The 22026-nt window shown below is 33.2% G+C and overlaps 2 protein-coding genes across 3 annotated transcripts in view; both read right to left on the minus strand.

The window, feature by feature from the left end:
• LOC134844937 (spermatogenesis-defective protein 39 homolog) overlaps nt 1–15040 on the minus strand; it is a 350820-nt gene extending 335780 nt beyond the window's left edge. The window contains exon 1 of the mRNA XM_063861765.1: nt 15030–15040. The gene's annotated coding sequence lies outside the window, so the exon portion shown is untranslated. The remainder of the gene's footprint in view (nt 1–15029) is intronic.
• Nucleotides 8891–17632, minus strand: LOC134844947 (PDZ domain-containing protein GIPC3-like). Of its 2 annotated transcripts, XM_063861774.1 has the most exons (3): nt 16057–17632; nt 11349–11383; nt 8891–10214 (listed from the first exon to the last, which is right to left on the minus strand). In XM_063861774.1, exons 2-3 carry the CDS (start codon nt 11370–11372, stop codon nt 9066–9068), a joined length of 1173 nt encoding a protein of 390 aa, XP_063717844.1. In that variant the 5' UTR covers nt 11373–11383; nt 16057–17632; the 3' UTR covers nt 8891–9065. The 2 variants fall into 2 exon arrangements, with proteins under 2 accessions (XP_063717844.1, XP_063717850.1); XM_063861780.1 differs by lacking the exon at nt 11349–11383.
• Between the last annotated feature and the right edge of the window lie 4394 nt (nt 17633–22026).

The following is a 22026-nucleotide window of genomic DNA, read 5'->3' on the forward strand; positions in this document are numbered from 1 at the left end:
AACTCATTCAAAAATACCTGAACACAAGAAATCCTCCTTACTTCCAAATGTAGTAACAACCAGCTTCGCAGAGCTCTTTAAAAATCAAAACTTATTTCAATCATCCGAAATCCACATTATTCAAAGTTTTAGAAAATTTTCGTCCCCCACGACATTTGCACTTTGAAATTTAGGCACGCAACAAAAGACAACAAAAAATCGACAAAAAAAAACAAAAATACAATAACCATTAAAACAGCAACTGAAAACATAGGAAAACAAGAATAGCCGAATAGCCAAAAATGAAAACATTACATAAATATATCAAAACATATACATATAGATACATTTTCGTAACCTCAAGCTTTTGTTGGATTGATTTTGTACTGACAATACTTAACTTAATTCTTAAAACTGCTTAGTTGTTCTTAAATCTGTACTCTTTCCTTTTGAAACGGAACACTTATTTGAATCAATTATTATCAACTCATTTCGTATTATAGGGTGGTTCCTCTCACCTGTTAGAACTTCAGGAGTTTTAGTAGTAGCGGGTTTTGCACGAGTGACGCATTAACAAAGTTGTTTACGCAACAAAGTTTTAATTCGTAAAATTACATGGAGACAGGAAGACTTTTTTCCAAAAGGTCTTTTTTGAGTGTTTTCACAGTGAAGAAATTTGTACATGTAAATACAGACACGTAATGACTCATATAGATTCAAATATTTTTATGTACATACTTACATACATATATATATATATATACATTAAAACCTTCATACAAAACATAGGTACAAACATACAAACATACATATATACATACATAAAATCGCACTTACATATAAACAGACATAAACACATACATACCTACCTACATCCGTACATAACGATATACAAACTTTCAAAAACAGACACATACACGAGTTCATCCATACATTCACACACACATACATACATACATACTTACATACAATTTATGTTCTTTTATGCCTACTTTTCAAATCACACTGACAAAACACAACTTTGTAAATTGGTGAAATTTGTAGTATTTCACTATGCTAAAAAACTATTATCTTCTAATTTTTTATGTATCAACTTTAAAGGATTTAACAATGTGGCATATATTAATATACAAAATTGTAAAATGTAGCCCGTTAATGTGCTGTGTAATGTGCACAGATTGTTCCGATCATAAATAAGCAATATGAAGTTTTTTTTTCTCAATTTCTATTTCATCTGATTGGTGCGATTCACGATCAGAAGTAAAAATATAAATTAGGCGGATTCTGCAGTCATAGTTATTAAGGCAAATTGGACTTATTTTATAGTGAAAAACAGGTTAGAAGGCCAAACCAATCAAAGTGACAGACAAATCTTTCATTGTTTTCTATGTAAGTCTCATGTTCATTTTAAAATACATCACAAATGTATTAAAGTATGAGTGTAAATAAAATGCCTGCATTATGAGGCCTGTCCGCAGGCTGTATTCTCTCAATCTGAAATAAAAATCAAATACTTTGAACCAAATCTTTAATTGTGTTGCATGTAAGTTTGAATAATCTTTTTAAAATAAATCACAAATCTATTTTTAAAGCATGAATCTAAATACACTACTGTGTTTGCAGGCTGTGTTTGTTCAATCTGAAAAAAAAACGAAAACTTTGGCCCCAGTTTTTTCGATACTGACAAAATGTTTTGAAAAATATTTGTATCACACAACCCATGCCGATAAATATTTGTTCTATTTGATTCAGAACGGAAAAAAGCAAAACCAAAACTCAAATAGAGACAAAGTTTATCGGAATCTTACAGTTGACCGGAACAAAAAAAAGTTTTAAATTATAGTTAACTTTTAGCATACATCATACTATTAATCTTTTATTTTAAAGATGACTAACTTACAAATTATTTAAAACTTTCATTACGAGGCCAAACTGTGCACTGGATAGGAGCACAATTTTCTGTGAAAATTTTGTCGGAACGATCAGAGGAAGATAAAGAACAAAAGGAGCACAAAGGGAGCGTCCTTGTTGCGCAATCCGGTTACAATGCACAAAATGCACAGTTTGGCCTCGTAATGTTTCTATTAAAGCTTTGGAAAAAAAGATGTGCAATTATTTCAACTTGTTATTCATAATGTATTTGATTTGATTTTTCTATACAGTTGATTTATTGTTTTTTACCTGTTTCATTTTAGTTGAAACTATATATCACAATAGAAATAACTTTGTTACGAAACATTATATATTTTTTATACAAAACATAAAATATATTTTTAAATGACATTTTTTTTTCATATATACTTCAGCTTGTGTTTTATTCCAAATTTTATATGTTTTCTTAATCAAATATTTAGGTATACATTTAGTTTATAAACTATTTTTCATTCAAAGCAGTATCAGACTTTTATAATTCCCATATTTTTTATAGTGTTAATGATTTTTTTTGAGTTTGTTTTACATTTGGTAGAATGTAAATAGCTTTTAATAAAGATCATGAAAATTCTGTGATAATGTGTTCGTTTCAGTTTATGTAAGTCTTTTGAAATAATATAACATAACAATCTTTCCTTTAAGGTAACTTAAGTTTTAACAGTTTATGTTAAATTTGATTATATGTAAGTATATTTGAAAGTTTGTGTTGTTCTGATCATAATTCATAATTATGAAACTATGTCAAAAGTTTTTGATTAATGCAATTTATGTTTGAATGCATCTTTTTAGTTCAATTAAAGCTATTTCATTCTACTTAATTAAATTTTTGTACCATTTTCCATCAATTTATCTCATTTATTTTTCCTGAAAACATTTAGTTTGCATTATGAATATCTTTTGTTTTTTTTATTAAATTGAATAATAATTGAAAATAATAACTGAGTTAAAAGCTGAAAAAGAATGATAGATGTATCTTGTCATATTAATTATTTTGATAATAAGGTCTTGTATCTTGTTTGCGCCCATAGTTGCCTTCTTATACTCATGTATAATACAAAAGAAAAACTTTTTTGACTTCTATTTTCGAAGGATGATACTGATTGTCAGATTTTTCGTGTTCCTCAAAATGGATTATTTTTTTTAAAAAACTGGACTTTTTTTCATAATGAGTTATAAAAACGTTTCAATGCGTTATATTTTCTTAAAAGGATTTTTTACGACTTTTTTACAATAATTTTCAATATTTTGATAAAACTGAAATAATGTACTCTTACTAATTTCCATTACAATTTTATATTTTAAAAGTTTTTAGGTTCAAATAAAATATGCCGAATCATATGAAAACACAAAAAAAAACAAATCAAACCACTTTTATCAATTCACACTGAATTTAATGAAACACCTGTTATTTAGGATCACGTTAATTTTTTTATGTTTTTCTATTTTAGAACTATGATTTTTTTGAATTAATACTGTTAAATAATTGTTTCCTCATAATTTCAACTATTTGTTTTCAATAAATTCCAGCAATAATACTTTTACATGTTTCAGCCCAGATATCAGTGAAATGGACAAGTTAAGAGAGTAAGGTTTCATTACATTTTTAAAAAATTTATCAACCAATCCATTGAATAGAAATACCTTATTTATTTAGAATTGTCATTATTGGTGATTCACATGTTGAACGGGTGAAAACAGCGGTTTTTTCCGAATACAACTATTGGTTTTCCCGACCCGAAAATGTAACCTTTATTGGTTTTTCGGGTTTGAAAGCCGAAAATTTAAATCGAGACCACTTAAATGAGGTCGTGAAACTGCAACCTGATCTAACAATTATCATGATTGGAGGAAATGATGTCTCCTTTTATGAAAAAATGCCGTTCTTAAAAATAAAGGCCAGTGACGAAACGTTTGACTGTATAATGAAATTCCGTGAGAGCCTTCTGGAACGACAGGTTCCTACAATGGTTGCAGGTGTCATACAAAGGAATTCCGGGGCTGCAGCTATTGACAAACTGAACGAAACTTTGTATCTATCGTTAGAACAAATGTTTATTGGGTTTGGGCAGCGGATAAGTAAAAACCTTAGTCATAAGAGCTCAAAGTATCCCAGAATACACTTGGATGAAACGACCTACCGTCAAGTGTTTCAAAAAATTATGCAGCGAGTTTCAAGTAAGATTTTATATACTCGTTTTCTTCGAAAAAATTAGAAACCATTTTTGTAATTTGAACGGCAATTGGCTTCTATTGGCTTGAAAGTTTGTAAGCTTCTAAGTTATCCGATGTTAGAACTTAATATCAGACCTATCAATTTTTTCAATTATCAAATGCATTTACAATAAAACTATCAAAATTAATAAAACAATACTGTTAATTCATTTTTTAACGCAGTTTAATAGAAACATTGTTCCAGCACTCTACAAAAGCAAAGGATCTTTGGAGAATTGGAGACAATTTTGGATCTGTATCCTAAAATTCCACTCTGTAAAACAAATAACTCAACGTTAATAATGTAAAAACTGTCAATTATTTATTCAGTTCATCATTTCATTTATTTTTCATTTCTTAAGCATGTTCATTAGAACCTAGTTGTGCTGCTTTGTCAAATGGATGTTTACAGTTCCATTTATTATTTTGTGTTTAAAACTGATTTATAAAATGATATCTCTATATTTAAAAATGATTGATTTGAAAAAAATTGGAAATCTACCAACCAAGTAGTTTCACCAATAAATTTTTTCACAAAAATTATTCAAGACGAATTGAAAATTTGTCGCCAAGTTTTAGTGCGGAATAGTCAATCATCAAAAACCTAATTTATTACAGCAGGCAAAAATGTTTAAATGTTATAAAATCTGATTAACTTTCCAGAAGTGCAATTTAATAAAATCAGACCTTTTACTTCAGAATAAATGTTACTTATGGTTCAATTTATCTGATCATCTGTGAGAATCATGGGATCTTAAAAAAGAAAACGAAAATCCGTAAGACAAAATCTGTTCGATTATTTGTTTTTTCTCATGAAAAAAATAGCTTATCATATTTACATTCAAAGTATATTTAAGGTCACGAATCAGTGTGGTCACAACAAGTGTAACAGCTTTGTGCAAAAAGGAAAACGATTTTTTTTTGTCCAAAACACGATGCAACTTCAACTCAGGTTCCGATTTTAGAGAATTTATTGCGAGCATTTTGTTCAACAAAAAATCTAACATTAGTTTTTCAAAAATATTAAATTATTTTAAGTATATATCACAGTATTTAGGATTGCATCGATGATACCACAATGCGTCAGATGCCTGATCTACACAATTTTCCCGGACATGAGTCGATTCATTTGAAGCGAGTGCTGACCAAATATGATAGCGTTGATTCTTTTCCAACCTCAATTGCATTAATTGCAAGGATATCTGGCTAAAATATGACACTGCATGCAAACCACAATTTGACTTTTTTCCCTTTTGCTTTGTTACCAAACTTGAGGCCCGTAACACTGGAAGATATAACGCCTGATGGCAATTGCCTCTTTCGCTCCCTCAGTTTTTTCTTGACGGGACTTCAAGGCATTTATTATCAACAATTACGTCAAATCATTTGTAACGAAATGAGTCACATTCCTTTTAGTCCTTTACAAATAATGGCTCACTTAAATCCCAGCTTTCCAAGTTTTACCATCCAAGAGTACCTGAATAAAGAAAACATGCATCACGATAGTGTTTATGGAGGGGATGTTGAAATAGCTGCCTTTTGTTACAATTTTAAAGCTAAAGTTGTTATATTCGTTGAATCTCCAGCTGTCAAAAAATGGTTTATCTTTGATCAGTTTGTCAACAGCAATGCCCCAACTTTTTTTCTGTACCACACATTGAACCACTTTCAACCCATACTGCAGATTGATTGCTTACCGGAGACAGATATAGATTTTGGTTTACGTTCAATTACAAATGATTTCGTCTTGTTAGAACCAAAGTGTAATGATTGTTCATCTACCTCTAAAGAATTTGTTCGAACAGGACCAATCAAAGAAATTTTGAATAATACTAAAAAAGAAATTGAAAAATGTTCAATAAAAATCTACAAATTTGCTGGAAAACACAACCCTATATGAACGAAAAACACAGTGCAAGGTTGCACGATATACAGTGAAATCTACAAATTTCGGAAACAGCGTTCAGTATAGTTCTGATTTTACATCTTGTTTTGGCCAAAAAGCACGCAATTACGCTATAGATTTCGATTTTCAAAAAACTGATAATGTCTTTGATTTTGTTGCAACTCTGCATTTCGATAAGTGTTATCGTATATCTACTAAGTGGATGCCACTGAAAATTGAGATGGTTTTGGAAATCGACCGAAAAATTATCAAGCATAGGAAATATGGCAAAAAAGTAGGCTCACAAGATTTAAATTTGTGCAATCTTTGTTTTCGTTATACAGCATCGCAAATAACCACGTGGGAAACAGCATGGCCCTCAGTTTTTTTCTCCTTGTGTATTCAAAAACCGTCTGCTGGTTACCAGAAACTGTTTTTGAAGTTGCCATTACAAATCCAAGCTTCTTGGTTTTTTGAACGGTTGAAAATTAAGTTAAGAAAATCAATAAAACCACTCTTCGATGACATCACTAGAGACAAAATTCAGTTCACATGTTTACTTGAAACTCATTTATCAGAAGACTATAAACTTTGTATGAGTAGATACCCCTTTCCTTCAGTTAAATGTTTCTGTGGAGCATCAGAATTTATAGAAGAAGCAGGATTTGTAGGCTTTCATCATTTGTTGAATTTTATTGATAATTCTTTCGTTTCGTTTGGTGCCAATTGGGAAAAATTTCGTCGTTGTATTCGTGCCGATTATTTGGACCAGCTTCCTGAATATATAGCTTTTCGTTGTGCACCAACTATAGAAATAACTGAAACTGGCCTTTCTTTGAGTACCTGTAATTCAGATAAAAAAGGATCAGCCTTAATTATGTGTCATGCTCCTAGACATCCGAGTGTAGGAAATATATCCCACACATACTCCGATAGACTAGCACCTCTTGTAACTACAGTTCGAGGAGCAATTCCTGCAAAAATTGGTGAATTTTCTTATACCTATTTTATGTCTCAGTCAGAAGGAGGAAGAAACGGATTTCAATGGATTTAAAAATATTTTTAAAAAAAACTTTTTTTTTAGCCAAACAAGCGCTAAGTGAAACATCCAAAACTAGCTTTAGTTATAGTAAAATCGAAATTTTTGTACTAAGATTTTAAAAAACACAAAATTTTTTAATAAAAAAGCGTTATTCGATCGCCTTCCTAGGTCAAAATTAGACTAAATCTCAAAAAATTTCACACCAGTTTTTCTCAAAAACTGGGACAAGTTTTTGAAAATCTTTTTAATGTGTAATTCACGACTAAAAAATATATATGAGCCCATTCCGGTAAATATTTGTGGTTCCTGATTTTGCTCGAAAAAGCCTTAACACACCCCAAAACAAAGTCTATCTCCATTTTTAATCGCAAATAAAAACATTCAAATTTGATTACATAAAATTTTGACAGCTGAAAATCTATATCCGTTGAAGATCTCTTGATGAAATATTATCAAAGAAACGAAATCAAAATTTTTTTTGTTTTATAACTTGATTTTTGAAGCTAATGTTCGTTGATTATCTCTTCGCATACTCAAGCAAAAGTATGACCGATAACGCTACTGGGAAAAACTGAATGATTAAAAATTCGAGTTTACAAAATTTCTTAGGTGACACAGGCCAATTATGAGTCTACATAGTTGCTAAGTGAAGCAAGCCAATTATGACGCATTAGCAGTACCAGTCAATTTGATGAAAAAAAATCTACCAACTAACATGCCTCATTTTATAGAGCGGACGCATTTCAACTAGCATACGAAAAAGTTCGTTAAAAACATCCGACCCTGCCCAAGTTCGAACCCTCTTATTTTGTTGCTGGTCTCCTTCCCTACCTCTATGCTACAGATCCATGATGCTTGGCAGCTAAAGTGCTATTTAATAGAATAGTCTGTGTTAATATCCTTAGCATTGGCTGTACTTAATAGCTGGATCAAAATGAACATTTAATCGCAACAATTGCATCGCAACAATTTTTGCGACTTAGGTTGAAAAAAAAAGAAAGTTCATACCATAACACAAGCTGTGCTTGTGTGAAAATGATTCTATCAACCTATAGAATTATATAGAAACCTAATGACGAAGGCGCCTCATAAATTCTTAAGTTAACTTGTATTTTTTAAGTTTTTTCGGGTTCTTCCATGTTTCCCTCCATATTTAAAAATTTTATTTTCATAGTTGCTTTACGAGTTATTGTGGGATGTTATTATGTATAGTTGGAAAAACGAATCACTTCACAATAGTTTATTTTTTCACCATGCGAAATTTTATTTCCTTTTGTCACCGTTAATAGAGTTTTAAAAAAATTGAAATTCAAATATTGTTGGGTCAGTTGAAAAGAACCGACTTTTCAAGTTTAGGTGTTTCTTTTCATCTAGACTAATTAAGCATGCGTGATACTTTTAAAGCAATTTCGGCTTAACGAGCATCATAGTGCATTATGCTAACTGTCGGTTGAGCTCTCATTGAGGCCCATGAGATTATGAGATTAACCTTCCTTCCCCTATGTATTGTACTTTTTGAAGCCCAGATGCTGGTTGATACATCGAGCAACTTTTACCTAAGGGAAAAAACGTGAAAATTATTGATCGAATAAACTCTCAAGACTCTTTAGAAGCCAATACTTTTAAATTTTCAACAAAATTTTATTGTTTTTTTAGATTAATCGGTTTTTCTTTTTTTTTTCTAATTTTAGAATTGCAGGAGGATTTTCACAACACTGATAAAAACTTCTTGCACGTAAGAGACTAACAGATTTTTTTTGGTGCGGCAAACCGCTGTCCAATCATTACTTTTACCTATAATGAAAGTAGGTATGTGTTTTCGAGCTAGTTGCAATCACTCCTAATGATATAATATGATTTCATAAACATTTGAGTAAAAGTATGGATCATAGGTACACAAAACCAAAAATTGGACACATGAAATAGTCTCTAAAACGTATCTGATATGAAAACACACACAAATATTGTGCTAAATCGTCATTTGTTTTCAACACTTTTATAAATTCGTCTCAATTCTCATTTGAACTGGGACTTCAAGTTCGAGAGGGCTTCGTCTATTCTGAAAATGGCATCATCCGGAATAATTCCTTCGCCCAGACAATTGTCCAGACTAGTCGCGAACTGGTCCGCGTCCTCCGCATTTGTCCAGAACTCAAAAATATCAGAGGACAGCGCAGTGTCTCTTATTCCCATATATTTCTCAAGTTCGTCGTCGATTAGCAATTGGGCAGCTTGTATAAAGTCACTCGGCATTTCCTCTTGCATCTCTGCATTGCCTTGTGATCGGAATCGTATCGATTGCAGTCCATCTCCGATCGCAGCTGAGTCTCCAGCCCCGTCCAGAGGATTCCCGCTGCTGCCCGCTGAGCCTCCGCGTGATGACCGGGGAGCAATGTTGTCAAACTCTGATTTCATTGGTTCGACAAGTGTCATGCTGAACTGGTGTCCGACAGGAATTGCTCGAAGCTTTTTGGCAACTTCGAAATGACGCCAGCCGACAGTGCTCTGGTCGTTGATGCTTTCGATGTGATCTCCAACTTTAACATCAGACAGTCGCGCTATTATGCTTCCTTCTCGGATTCTCTTTATAAACGCAACCCCAACTCCGTTGTCTGTTATTGTCAGTCCTAATGCCGAGTCAGCTTTATGAATTGTCACACGCTTTTTGACCCTCGATTTCAAATGCACGTAGATGAAATCGGTCAACATGATTTGACCCCCAAGTAGGTTTTCGAGGTTCTTGTGAATGGTATGTGAATTAAGAGTGCAAAACATTATTTCAGCTGCGCTGTCAACTTCATCTATATATGCCTCTGCAACCCGGTCGTACAGTTCTTTTACACTTTTGAAGTTCGTTACTTTCTTCACCGCGCTTCCGTGAGCTAATTGTACGCTAAATTCCAGTTTTTTCGGAACTCCAAATATCCCGGCAATGCCCTGAGCGAAAACTGTATTCTGGTTTTGTTTGCCGGGTGTGAAAGTTTTGGGCGCGTTTGTAGGGTAATCGACCTGGTTGTTAACGGCTCGTTCAGCCTCGTCTAAAAAGGGTTCATTTTCAACTTCGTTTGGATTTAGGGTCATGGCTGAGCCTTCTCCTTTTCTGAGCTGTTTGAACATGGAACTCATTGAGCTTTTAGCGTTTCGGATTCCTGATACAACCGACGACTAAAACAGGATAGTTTGGTTTAATTGGTTAGAAAAAAAACGGATTTTGTCAAGTCAAAAGAAGAACAGATTGCAACAGATAAAACCACAGGTTTCACAAGAATGAAAAGGATCTTGAGGGTTGATAGAAAAAAGAACTTCAACTTATTAGTATTTCTCAATAATATCACGTCTCTGTTATTAAAAATAATTCTTCTTTATTTCATCTTTTTCAGTAATTTGATGTCTATCTGTCTTAGCATATTTTATCGGAGAAAAAATACAAACAGTTATGTTATCAATGGGCTGAGATTGGTATTCTAGCCCGCAATGATCCACAATTTTAAGTTTACAGCGCTCTGTGATGTCCTGAAAAGATCAGTACGAGCCATCAGCCAAGTTCAATCAAATTATGCGCCCTTTATACATTATGCCTCTGCATTTCACTGGCGTGAGTAAATAATTTCGGTTACGTGAATATGAAATAGCATTTGATCAGACATTTTCTCAGTTTAGTTCCCATAACAATTCTCATGGGTTCTATCAATTATTTGATCCATTGACCCAAATTATTCATGACTTCGATTTATGGCAGACAAACTGCATTTCAATAAGCATAGTGAGCTGCTGTTCAATGAGCTGAAATGTATAGACACCAATCAGACAACCAAATGTTTCTTTTTACAGTCAGTCCCGTAAGGTAAAATATAAATCAGACAGAAAATCCCAAGGGGTTCAAATGATTAGCCACACCCATATAACATGAGACAATAATGATAAACCAGATAAAGACGACAGACAGATGATGAGATGAACTAAGAATACATCACAAGCCACATAATTGGGTTTCTACCAGCCATATTAGGTTACAAAATTTGCAAGACCAAAATTCTCCCATAAAATTTTTAAAACCTGCCTATTTTCAAGAGCAATCAAATTTCCGAGCCAATTACTTGTACAGACAAATTTTACTTTTTCACTAGAATTCGGCTAGGAAAAAAAATTTTCATTTCGTGAAACTTTTCAAATCATTTTGGCACAATATAATTACAATCATTTTTAAAACTTCCAAGCAAAACTTAGTATTTACGGTATTTTTGATCAATTCCTAAATAACAGTTCGACTAGGAATGATTATTCCTGATTTCTACTAACCTCGAAGTCCTCAAGGGAATCCATGGCTTGATTTGCTAAAATACCGTCACAATTATAAATCAAATACATCAAAAGCAACAAAGACTTGGTTTAAGCAAACCACGCCCACACATAATTGAAAAAAAACTCCAATCGCTTCTCCCATTTATGCTGCTAAAGGAATTGCCCATACAGTCAATGGTCTTTAGGTGGTTATAAACAAAAAATACATTTCGTTGATTTTGTAGTTTCTTAGTTTGAGTTGATGATCAACGAATTTTGGCACTCTCATAATAATACAAAACAACTCAAAACATCGGAATAGGCACATTGAAAATATATTAAAAAAGTTAATTTACCAAAAATTAGCTTAGGAGAGAAAGTTGCATAGCCAAAAATGGATGTTGAAAAATGGCACCAAAAAGAAAAACTTTGGGAGGTGATGTTGTCTAATTGCGGACAGCAGAGAAGGGCATTTTCCAACCCATAAACCCGCAAATGGAAATATGTCAAAACTTTGATCGGACCAGAGAATAACGCTAAATTTACACTAGGACAACCCAGAAACAAGGATAGCCGGTTGCTGTGTAAGTAGCACAGAATGTTCGACCACAATCATAAAACATAGCCAACATACAGTTGGAAAAGAATGTATGAACGTAGAGAAACAGAAAAAAACTTCAATTTCCGAATTTTTAAGAAGAAAAAAATGGCTTTGAAGCTAATTGAATTTCAAAAACCATTCATCATTTACACATTTTTAAAGGACACGAAAGGACAAATGGTGAAAAAACAGACAAATGCCATTAACCATAAGAAAATTGCAAAAGTTTGGTAGCATCCCACCATTGGGTTAAGAACTTCAATTTCCATAACTTGTTTCTAAATCTACGTTTTTTCTGAAACCTTTGGAAAAAAATCATGAGAATCTCGGAAACAGGAAACATTTTAGCAGTAAAGTTCGAGGCCAGATTTGTACTCTGACTGTACCCCTTGAAGGTACCCTGACAGAACCCCAACATTAGGGTTGAGAATTTCAAGTTCGGCAAGTTTTTATATATCTAGGTTTTTTTGAAGAAAAAAAAATCATACAAACCGCCATATCACAAAAAAAAACAAAAATAAATTGAGCAGTCTTATTTGGACGCAATATTGGCAACCCCTTAGTGTAACCAGACAGCACCCTTTGAAAACTTAAGTTCGCTTAGATTTTTCTATATCTTAGTTTTTTTAAAATAATGAAAAAAAATCATTAAAACACCATATCTCGAAAACCAAAAGAACTTGAGAGGCGATTTGGAGGTCATGAAAGCAGGAAGGCACCCTGACATCTCCCTACTATAGGGCGGAGAATTTCAACTTCGAATAATTTTTTTACATGTAAGTTTTTCGAAAAAAAAAATCATAAAAAACGCCATATATCAAAAACCGAAATAATTTGTAAGACTTGGACGCCAGATTTGCAACTCCAGAATTTACCCTGACAGCACCCCACTATAGGGTTGAGAAGTTCAAGTTAGCTCGGTTAATTTTTTTTAATGTTTTTTTTTTTTAAAAAAATGAGAAAATCATAAGACACGCCATATCTCGAAAACCAAAATGATTTGAGCAGTCATACTTAAACGCCAGATTTTCATCCCGACAAAGGACTGAATATACGATTGGGACTTTCATATTTAGTTATGTAATTTATATAATAAAAATTTTGATAGTTTTACGTTGCGAATATAGGAAAAAGAGTAGAGTTAAAGCATTCGCGCTTCATCAACTTTTAAAACGTCATTTTGAGTAAAAATTTCAACAATTGCAATAAAGGACTGCATATACGATTGGGACTTTCATATTTAGTTATGTAATTTATATAATAAAAATTTTGATAGTTTTACGTTGCGAATATAGGAAAAAGAGTAGAGTTAAAGCATTCGCGCTTCATCAACTTTTAAAACGTCATTTTACCATTACAATCAAATGGAACGGCTTTCAATTGATATATCACAAGGCCCCATCTGAAGTTACAAAAAAAAACAGAATCACCCGGATACAAAGTTCCTCTCCACTATCAAAGGTCGAAAAAAAACTTCATATCACCACGGTCACAGGAACGGTTTAGTTTGTTACGGTCACAAAATTCATAAATTGTTCGAAATTATTTCAGATATATTTTTTTAGAACTTCACGTGAATTTTATGGCATAAATAACGGAGCCGTGATAATGTGCTATTTCCACTGAATTAAACAAAAAAAAATTTCAAAATGAAAGATCATACTTTTTTTAACTTTTAGCGCACTTGTGGGAAATTGCATAATTCATTTATCATGAGCTTTCATTGCACCTCGCAAAAGATAAGGAATGAATTCTCAGTTTTCTTACATTCGCATCTCATTTCATATACTGAAACCAAGGGAGGAACATTTGTTAAGGTACAACTAAATTTTTTTTGGAATTTTCAACTTCTTTCTAATGACAAAAACCAAACTCCAATTCAAAAAATTAACATATGATACGCCATTTACTGCTTTCAGGTCGCAAAGAGGAAAAAAAAGGAATTAAACTTCAAACCAATTCTGCTCCATAATATGAAGGTAGGAAAACGACTTTCAGATAAAGTAAAAACTGTACGAATGAAATTAAAAACTGAACGAACCGTAAACTATTAGGCTCGCAAGTTGGCTTGTGTAGTAATAATTCTGACCATTTGAAAACAATGGAGGAACTCTTTATTCGGATGCGTTTGTGTTTTTTTTGTTTTTTTTTGTTTCGACATAAAATCAAGTATCACAAATAATCATCGGAATGAGTCGAGTTAGACACCAAACTAATGCCCTTTCAGTCGTGATTCGAACCATATTTGAAATTTCAAAATGTTTTCTTAGTATCAAGAAAAACTGACTGAAATTTTTGATTTTTATTGTAACTTCGAGCGAATGAAGCGAATCTTTAGCAGGCTTACATCAGCTTATTTATGTTAAATTTAAGCCCACAAAACTTAATTTTAAGCAAGTAAAATTATGTTTTGGAGTTTATAGCGCCATTTTGGGAACCAAAAACTTCAAAAAAAATTCTTTGCAATTTTTTTTTGAAATTTGTTTTTGATTTTTTGTTTTTTTTTGAAGTAATTTTTCAACCAAAATCTTTGTTCAATTTTCCTGTACTACTAAGACTGTCGATCATGCAAGAAATTATAGTTTTACGCCAGATCCTTTTTTCACACCGCGTAGAAAAAACGACGCTAATTTGAAAAAAAAGCTTTATTTGTAGTTTTTGCAAGACTATGGTCGGATTAGTATGTGCTAATTGTGTCACGTTATATATACTTTTTCTTTTATCATGCATTAAACAGATCGTCAAACGCAAAGTTAAGATTAAAACGCACAACTTTTACGCTTGTTCTCGACAGGTTATTTTTTTTTTCATTGAAACACGACAGCAGGGTCATCATAATCCATGTTTCTTAAAAGTTATCAAATTAGAGAAAACCGAGCGTAGAAGCATTTTTTATTTCGCTGGAAAAACTTGAACTTATCATTAAATGAAACCAAAATAATTCACGGTTTTTGCGTCAATTGCACTCATATTAAAACAGCAGAATTTGCTTTGCTTTTAGAATATGAATTTGAATGAAATTAAAAAAAAAATCAAATTCAAAATGCAAAAAAAACACAAAGTTAGGCGTGACCAAATTTTAGGACAAAAACACATGAATTTAATAAGTGGCTTCAATTCAATAACGTATATTTAAAAGGAGATCTACAGAAATCCAGAATTTAATCGAATAAAAAAATCGCTAGCGATACTTAAATTATGTCAGCATGTAATTTAAACAGAAGGCATCACCCAGTTTTCTTGATGACCAAACATGTGACCATTTTGCTTTCTTATTTTTTGACACCGAGGCGAAGCTGTGCTTCGCAAACACTTGCGAGAAAACGACCAAAAAGCAGCTCCAAGTGAAATAAGAAAAAGTAGAAATAAGCCTCGAATTAGCAAAAACTCGACTACGTGTAGGATTCGAATCTGCGACCTACTACAATCAATAGATTTTGAGTCTCACATACTATCCACTCAGCCACGCAAGCTTAACAACCGACAAACACTAGTCACGAATAAAGCAGCTACATATGCTATTAAATTGCCAATCCCATTCAGCAAAAGAGGCACCAAATACAAATAGACACAATTTTGCAAGTAAAAATTTGGAATACAGTAAGCTGAAGGCATCCGCACTAACTTTGCAGGTAAGTGTAGATGCCTTCATAGCAAAGTTCCTAGATATATTGAAAAATTGCAAGAAATATTGAAAATTTCTGAAATCGAGCTTTTATTATTGTTGTTGTTTGAAACAAATAGCTGTTTTCGGCTCATTGGATGAATTTGCAATGCATCAACTGCCTTAACTGTCGGAAAATTGGAGCGTTCGCCCTGATACACGCAATATTCTTAATTCAAATTACAGCTAAAAATTAATAAGTTAAAATTGATTTGAACAATTAAACGTTGTACAATTAAATTTGCCTTAACGTGACGATCCTTTACGATGATAGGCATAACAATTTATGGGTCTTTTCGGTTATACGCTGGTTATCGATTCTTAATTACTTAGGGGGTATAACCGAAAAGATCCAAATTTATCTAGCACATAATTTTGGGTAAGTAAATCTCGTCATTTTATAGACGAAACCAGACAACTTTGGCAGGAAATTTGGAAGATTAAACATAAACTAACAATACCTTGGTAAGAGAGTAGAGGCGATTTTATTAGCCTGTGAAGAGCTAGTTCTTTGCTCGACTTTGTCTGTTGGTAAATGCGAGACAAACCCTGCAGCAATTAGATCCAATGTATCCAACAAATTAAACTGGGTCCAACTTAATAAAAATGCGTCTGGGTCGTAAAGTCAGATCAAAATAGCCGTCAAATCGATTAGGAATACAACGTCAAATCCAATTCAATTTAACTGGCATTCAAGGTACGCGTCTAAAAACTTTGAGTATTGTATATATTTCAGAAATATTCTTAGACAAAGTGTGATATCGAAAAAAAAACAATAAGTAGCGTGGGCGCAATTTATCGATTCTCAGCAAAGCCTTGAGCTGTCCCAAGACGTTGCGCTATCTCAAAAGCTACGATGGTAACACAGGAAACAGTTTTCTATATCATTGATAATTAGAGGAAGCTTTTCTCTGAGAAGGGATTGGCTTTAAAGAATTCAACAGCAACAGCTAAAACAAAGATAGATATGCTTCCGTTTTAACTGCGCGAAACAATTTGAGGCAACTCGAATACTAAAAAGCAACCGTAAATAACTTGATATGCTGTAAAAATGATTTGTTCTGTTACTTATTGCTTCAATTACCAAAAACAAGTTAGCACACGGTTCGGCTTGTTTTATTTACAACGGCCTGTCTTCAGACGCAGAAATCAGTCAACTACAGCGTTTGAAAATGTCAACAACGGCTGTGTTTTGAAGGGCGAAGCTATATGGTGTAGTGATTGATTGCAAATCTGGTAGGCAGGGGATATTGGAGTCCCAGTTTCGAATTGGGGCCCAAATAAGAGACAAATTGAATTGTAATCTGATCGTGCGAATAATAAGTAGAAGTTACGGGAACATCTAGACACTAAGCAGGTTTTTGGTACAGCTAGACAAGTTGGGATTGTAAGAATCGCAAATGTTTATCTTGCCTTGAATACACAATATTCTTCGGTTTACAAGAAGCGAGTGATAAACTACGGGTGGCAAGGGGTGCAGTCGCTGTGTAGTCTATAATACGGGAAGGTAAGCGGTGGAACAAAATTGGAGCGAGTATTAATGAAAAGAATACGTAGGGTGGAAAATCTTCCCTTTGTTCGCAACTTTAAGTTGGGTGCCTTTCAGTTCGTGGCACTAAAATGGCACCAGGCTTGCAAATCGATGCAATATAGGGTGATGAAATATTTCTCCTTTTCAGACGTGAAGATGGCCGGGATTAATGATCTCGATATAATTCCCTCAAAGTACAGTAAAAATAAGCAAGAGGTTGAACTCTTCGCTAAATGTGGACTGTCTCTTTCGCTATTGTAAAGACTAATATATGCAAATCAGAGCAAAATTGTAGGCAAATAAATATAGTACTGAAGAAGGTAACACAACACAGCGATACGGAATAAACAATTATCACTTGATTTTGATATGTTGAGACGGATTTGTGTTGGTAGAGCACTTAAACTCTGAATAAAATGAAAATATTAGCAATTGATTTTGATATGTCACTTGCACGAGCTATTGAAATTCAACTTAAGTTCAGGCAGGCACCAGCCGACATGCTATAATCTGAAAACAAAATTAAACGTTTACTTTAAATCAAAGCAGTCGCTCTACTGGGCTAGACTACTTCTTTCACTTACAACTCAAATTACTCTTAAAAAACATTTAGCACTTGAATTTGTGTTTGGTTTTGGCCTTTTTTAAAATAGGATAGTGAAGTTGCCGAAGGCTTCTACATCTATATCTACATAATACTTGATTGAGCGATACATTTCCAGCCATAATTACGACAACTTAACATGTTTAAGAATTAAACGCTATCTCAAGATGTTTTAGCTAGAGTCGATATTTATAACGCTATGCAGTCCAATTAGATTTAAGAATTGTTGCAAATCTGCGGTATTTCATCTAGCATCGGTTTTGAGCCTAATCGCATTGTTTTTATTTAAGCAAGCATGTTCGCAGCAATGTTTTGATTCACCTTTTTATATATCATTTTTAAAACTCAAATCTAGGCTTTTAGAGCCATTTTCAACTCTCGGTAATACCTTTCTTGATACTATACACAATTTAGAGCTATACAATCCCTTGATTTCATAATTGAATTTGGGCTTCAGTTTTTGCTTTAGGAGACGAAACCCCTCTTGAATTTGTTCACTTCTTGCTGCTGCATGGGCTAATTTAGGTAGCCTTTGTCCAAAAAGCCTCCATTCTGTTTCACAGGTGTTATGGAGGATCTAGATGCCCTTTTGGATCACTGAGTTTTCTATTTCTCCCTCAAGGAAAAAAAGTAGAAGAAATGTTGAATTGATGTTTAAAAATAACCACATTTTTGAAATCAATTTCTAACGACTTAATAAAAAGGTAGTAATGAAGAACTCTAGCAGTAAGGATCCTTTTGTGACCCAGCCGTAGTAACTAAAACACAAAATTGAAAATGTACAAAAACATCTTTTTCCGGCCAAAAACTCCACTACCGACTAAAGTAAACACTTAAATTCGCTCGTCTTAGGCCATCCTAGCCGGTTCAATTCTTTCTTTTGAACTTGTTTACTTCCTCTAATAACTGTGACAATTGTCTAGATTACACATGAAACCCGTGGAACAGGATGGAGGCTTTTTGAACAGAAGACACCTAGCTGATGCCATGCAGCAGTAAACAGTGAACAAGTTCAAGAGAACTTATTTAGAAAACAGCTATGTTTATATTTACTGTAGTTAAAACATGTACTGATAGCGTGTGATTCTTCAATAAGTCAAGTTGATGGATGACTGCAAATTTCTAGCTCAATTTCCAATTACAAGTTATTCCAGCTTAGAAACTTTTAACTAAGTTGTTTCTTGGACCAAATCGATTTGATAAAACGTTAAGTTTATCTATTGAAAGCATTTGAGCTTCAAACTTGATGTTTAAAGTAGTGTCAAAGAGAAAACCGGATAGCCGGATAGTGAAAGTATTTCTAATCAAGCTACTCCAGGTATGAAACTTTGAAAAATTTCAAGTAAATCCATGAAGCAAATCAGATGGCGAAAACTTAAGTTTTTCCAAGCAAGCTATTCCAGCTATGATACTTTGAAAATTTCAGAATATTTCTTGGTTGACTGAAAAGTACTGCAAAACGTTCAAGTTTTTTATGCCAATTTCAAAAGCTATGAATCTTTTAAAGTTACAAACTGTCTCAGAACAAATCAATTCGCAAAAAATTCACGGTTTTTTGAGCGAGCTGTTGAAGCTATAAAATTTCGAAACTTAAAAAAATTTTCATAGAGTAAACTGGTGAGCAAAACCTCAAATTTTCCTATAAAATCATTCATGCGATCAGCTTTGAAAGTATTCAAGATAATTCAAGAAGCGAATTGGGAGGCGAAATACATAGTTTTTCTATTGAGCCAATCAAGCGATAAAAATTGTATCGATAAAAAACGATAAAAAAAATTAATTCATAAAGCGAATTGGTGAGCAAAAATTTCAGTTTTTCTATAAGACCATTCAAACGATTCAGCCTTAAACGAATTCAAGAAATTCATGAAGCGAATTGAAAAGCGAAACATAGTTTTTCTATTGAAGCCACTAAAGCGACGAAACTTTGAAGAGCTTTCATTGGTTTTACGACTGAAATGTTTTACGAAAAGCTTCAATTTTGCTAGACGAGCTTATCGAGTAACCAACTCGACTCGAAAAATTTCAAGATGTTCCTTTGACCAAGCTGTTCAAGCTACGAAACTTACAAATTACCTCAAACCGAATCAATTTTTTGGACAGAGGACAGCTAACTGAGCTCATGCAGCAGTAAAATGTGAACAAATTCGAGCAATGCTTCAGCTCCCAAAACAAAAACTGCAGCCCAAAATCAAGAGGTGTATTTATAAAAACGTATAGCCCATCTCGAGTATAAACTCAAAAAAAAAGTATTACCAAGTATCAAATGAAACGCTATAAAGGCACCAACTTGAGTTTCAAAAAATGATAAGTGAAGAGGTCAAACCAAAGACAGCAAAGCATGATTTAGTTTGAACACATATGCCTGAATTAAAACAACGCAAAAATTACAGCCCAAACTGGATGACGAAAACTGCAACCCAAAATCAAGACATATATATAGAACGTATAGTCCTAAATCGAGTATATCATCAAAAGAAGCTATTGCCAGGTATCATAAGAAATGCTCTAAGCGCCCGGATTTGATTTTTAAAACGGTATATAAAACAGTGAAACACAAAATTGCAAAGAAAAATTAGTTCAAACATGCTTGATTAAAACAATGCAATTAGGCGCACAAACGCGATGCTAGAGGTTAGAAGTAATTTTTGAGCCTATTTCCAAAGCATAGTTATTTATATATTTACTGTAGTTAAAATAAGTACCAGTAGCGTATAATTCTCAAGCATGTTAAAATGGCCTCGGCATGTTTCAGGTTAAGTAATGAATCAAACTGGTTCGCAAAATTTTTTTTAAGAAGCCATTCAAGCTTGAAAACTTTCAAAACTCAAATTGTTTAATAAGAAGCGTTTCGGTTTTTTTCTCGGAAAGAGAATACCTAACTGATTCCCTACAGCATTAGCCAGTGAACAAGTTCAAGAGAAGCTTCAGCTCCAAAAACAAAAACTAACAAAACATAATCAAGAGTTATTTCAAGAACATATAGCCCTAAATCTAGTATCTCATCAAAAGAAGTATTATCAAGTATCAACAGAAACGCTCCGAACGCCCAGATATGACAAATGGTGTATAAAAAATTGAAACAAAAATTCGAAAATTAATGCTTAAAAACCATCAAATTAGCCAGAAAACCGATGCTAGATAAAAATTCGCAAAGAGAAGTAGTTCTTGAACTTATTTGCAAAGCAGGGTTATGTATAAATTGACTGTAGTTAAAACATGTACCGATAGCGTAATATTCTTAACATGTCAAGCTGGCTGAAGCCTGGCTGCAAATGTGTCATTCAATTAAACATACAAGCTATATCAGCTAAGAAACTTTGAAGTACTACAAGCTGTTTCTTAGACCACAACGGTCTGCTAAAACTTAAAGTTTATCTTTTGAAGCCATTCAAACTTCGAGTCTCGATATTTCAAGTAATTTCATAGTACAAATCGGATGGCGAAAGTTTTTCTAAGCAAGCAATTCTAGCTGTGAAATTCTAAAATATTTCGAAGTGTTTCATTGACTTAAACGTGTAACAAAAAAAGTTTTTCTTGGCAAATTTCCCCAGCAGCGAAACTAGAAACATTTCTAGTTGTTCTCAGAGATAATCAAATCGTGAAAACTTGAAACTTTTCTATTGAAGCCATTCAAGCTATGAAACTTCTTACATAGAGCGAAATGAATCTCCAAAAAGTCCATTTTTCCAAGCAAGCTAATTTATCTGAGAAACTTCGATGAACTCCAAGAAATTTCATGCAGCGAAATGGATGGCGAAAATTTCACGCTTTTCTGAGCAAACTATCCCAGCTACAAAATTGAGCAAACTATCACAACTATACCACGCTGTTGAAGCTGTGAAACTTAGGAAAACTTTCAAGTTTTCTCAGAGCGAATTGGTGAACAAACTTTCCTTTTTCCTATAAAAACCAGTCATGTGATTAACCTTTGAGAGAATTCAAGATAAGTCAATAAGCGAATTGGAATGCAAAAAATATACTTTGCCTATTGAAGCCATTCAAGCAATGAAATTTTGAAGAAACTCAAGTTGTTTTTAGGCCAAATTTTTTTACGAAAAGTTAAAATTTTGCAAGGCGAGCTAATCGAGTAAAGAACTTCGAAATATTCAAAGCTATTTCTTTGACCAAGCTAAATGAATATCCGAAAGTTCCATTTTTCTAGGCAAGCTAATTTATCTGAGAAACTTCGATGAATTCCAAGAAATTTCATGCAGCGAATTGGATGGCGAAATTTTCACGCTTTTCTGAGCAAACTATCCCAGTTATAAAATTGAGCAAACTATCACAGCTATA

The sequence above is a fragment of the Symsagittifera roscoffensis genome, chromosome 1, assembly GCF_963678635.1.
Source record: "Symsagittifera roscoffensis chromosome 1, txSymRosc1.1, whole genome shotgun sequence".
Classification (NCBI taxonomy): Eukaryota; Metazoa; Xenacoelomorpha; order Acoela; family Convolutidae; genus Symsagittifera; species Symsagittifera roscoffensis.

Excerpts from the sequence above, each read along its gene's own strand:
- LOC134844947 (XM_063861774.1), bottom strand. The coding sequence starts at position 11,372 with ATGGATTCCCTTGAGGACTTCGAG. Across the intron at positions 10,215-11,348 it reads ATTCCCTTGAGGACTTCGAG|TCGTCGGTTGTATCAGGAAT; the intron begins GTTAGTAGAAAT and ends ATCCTGTTTTAG.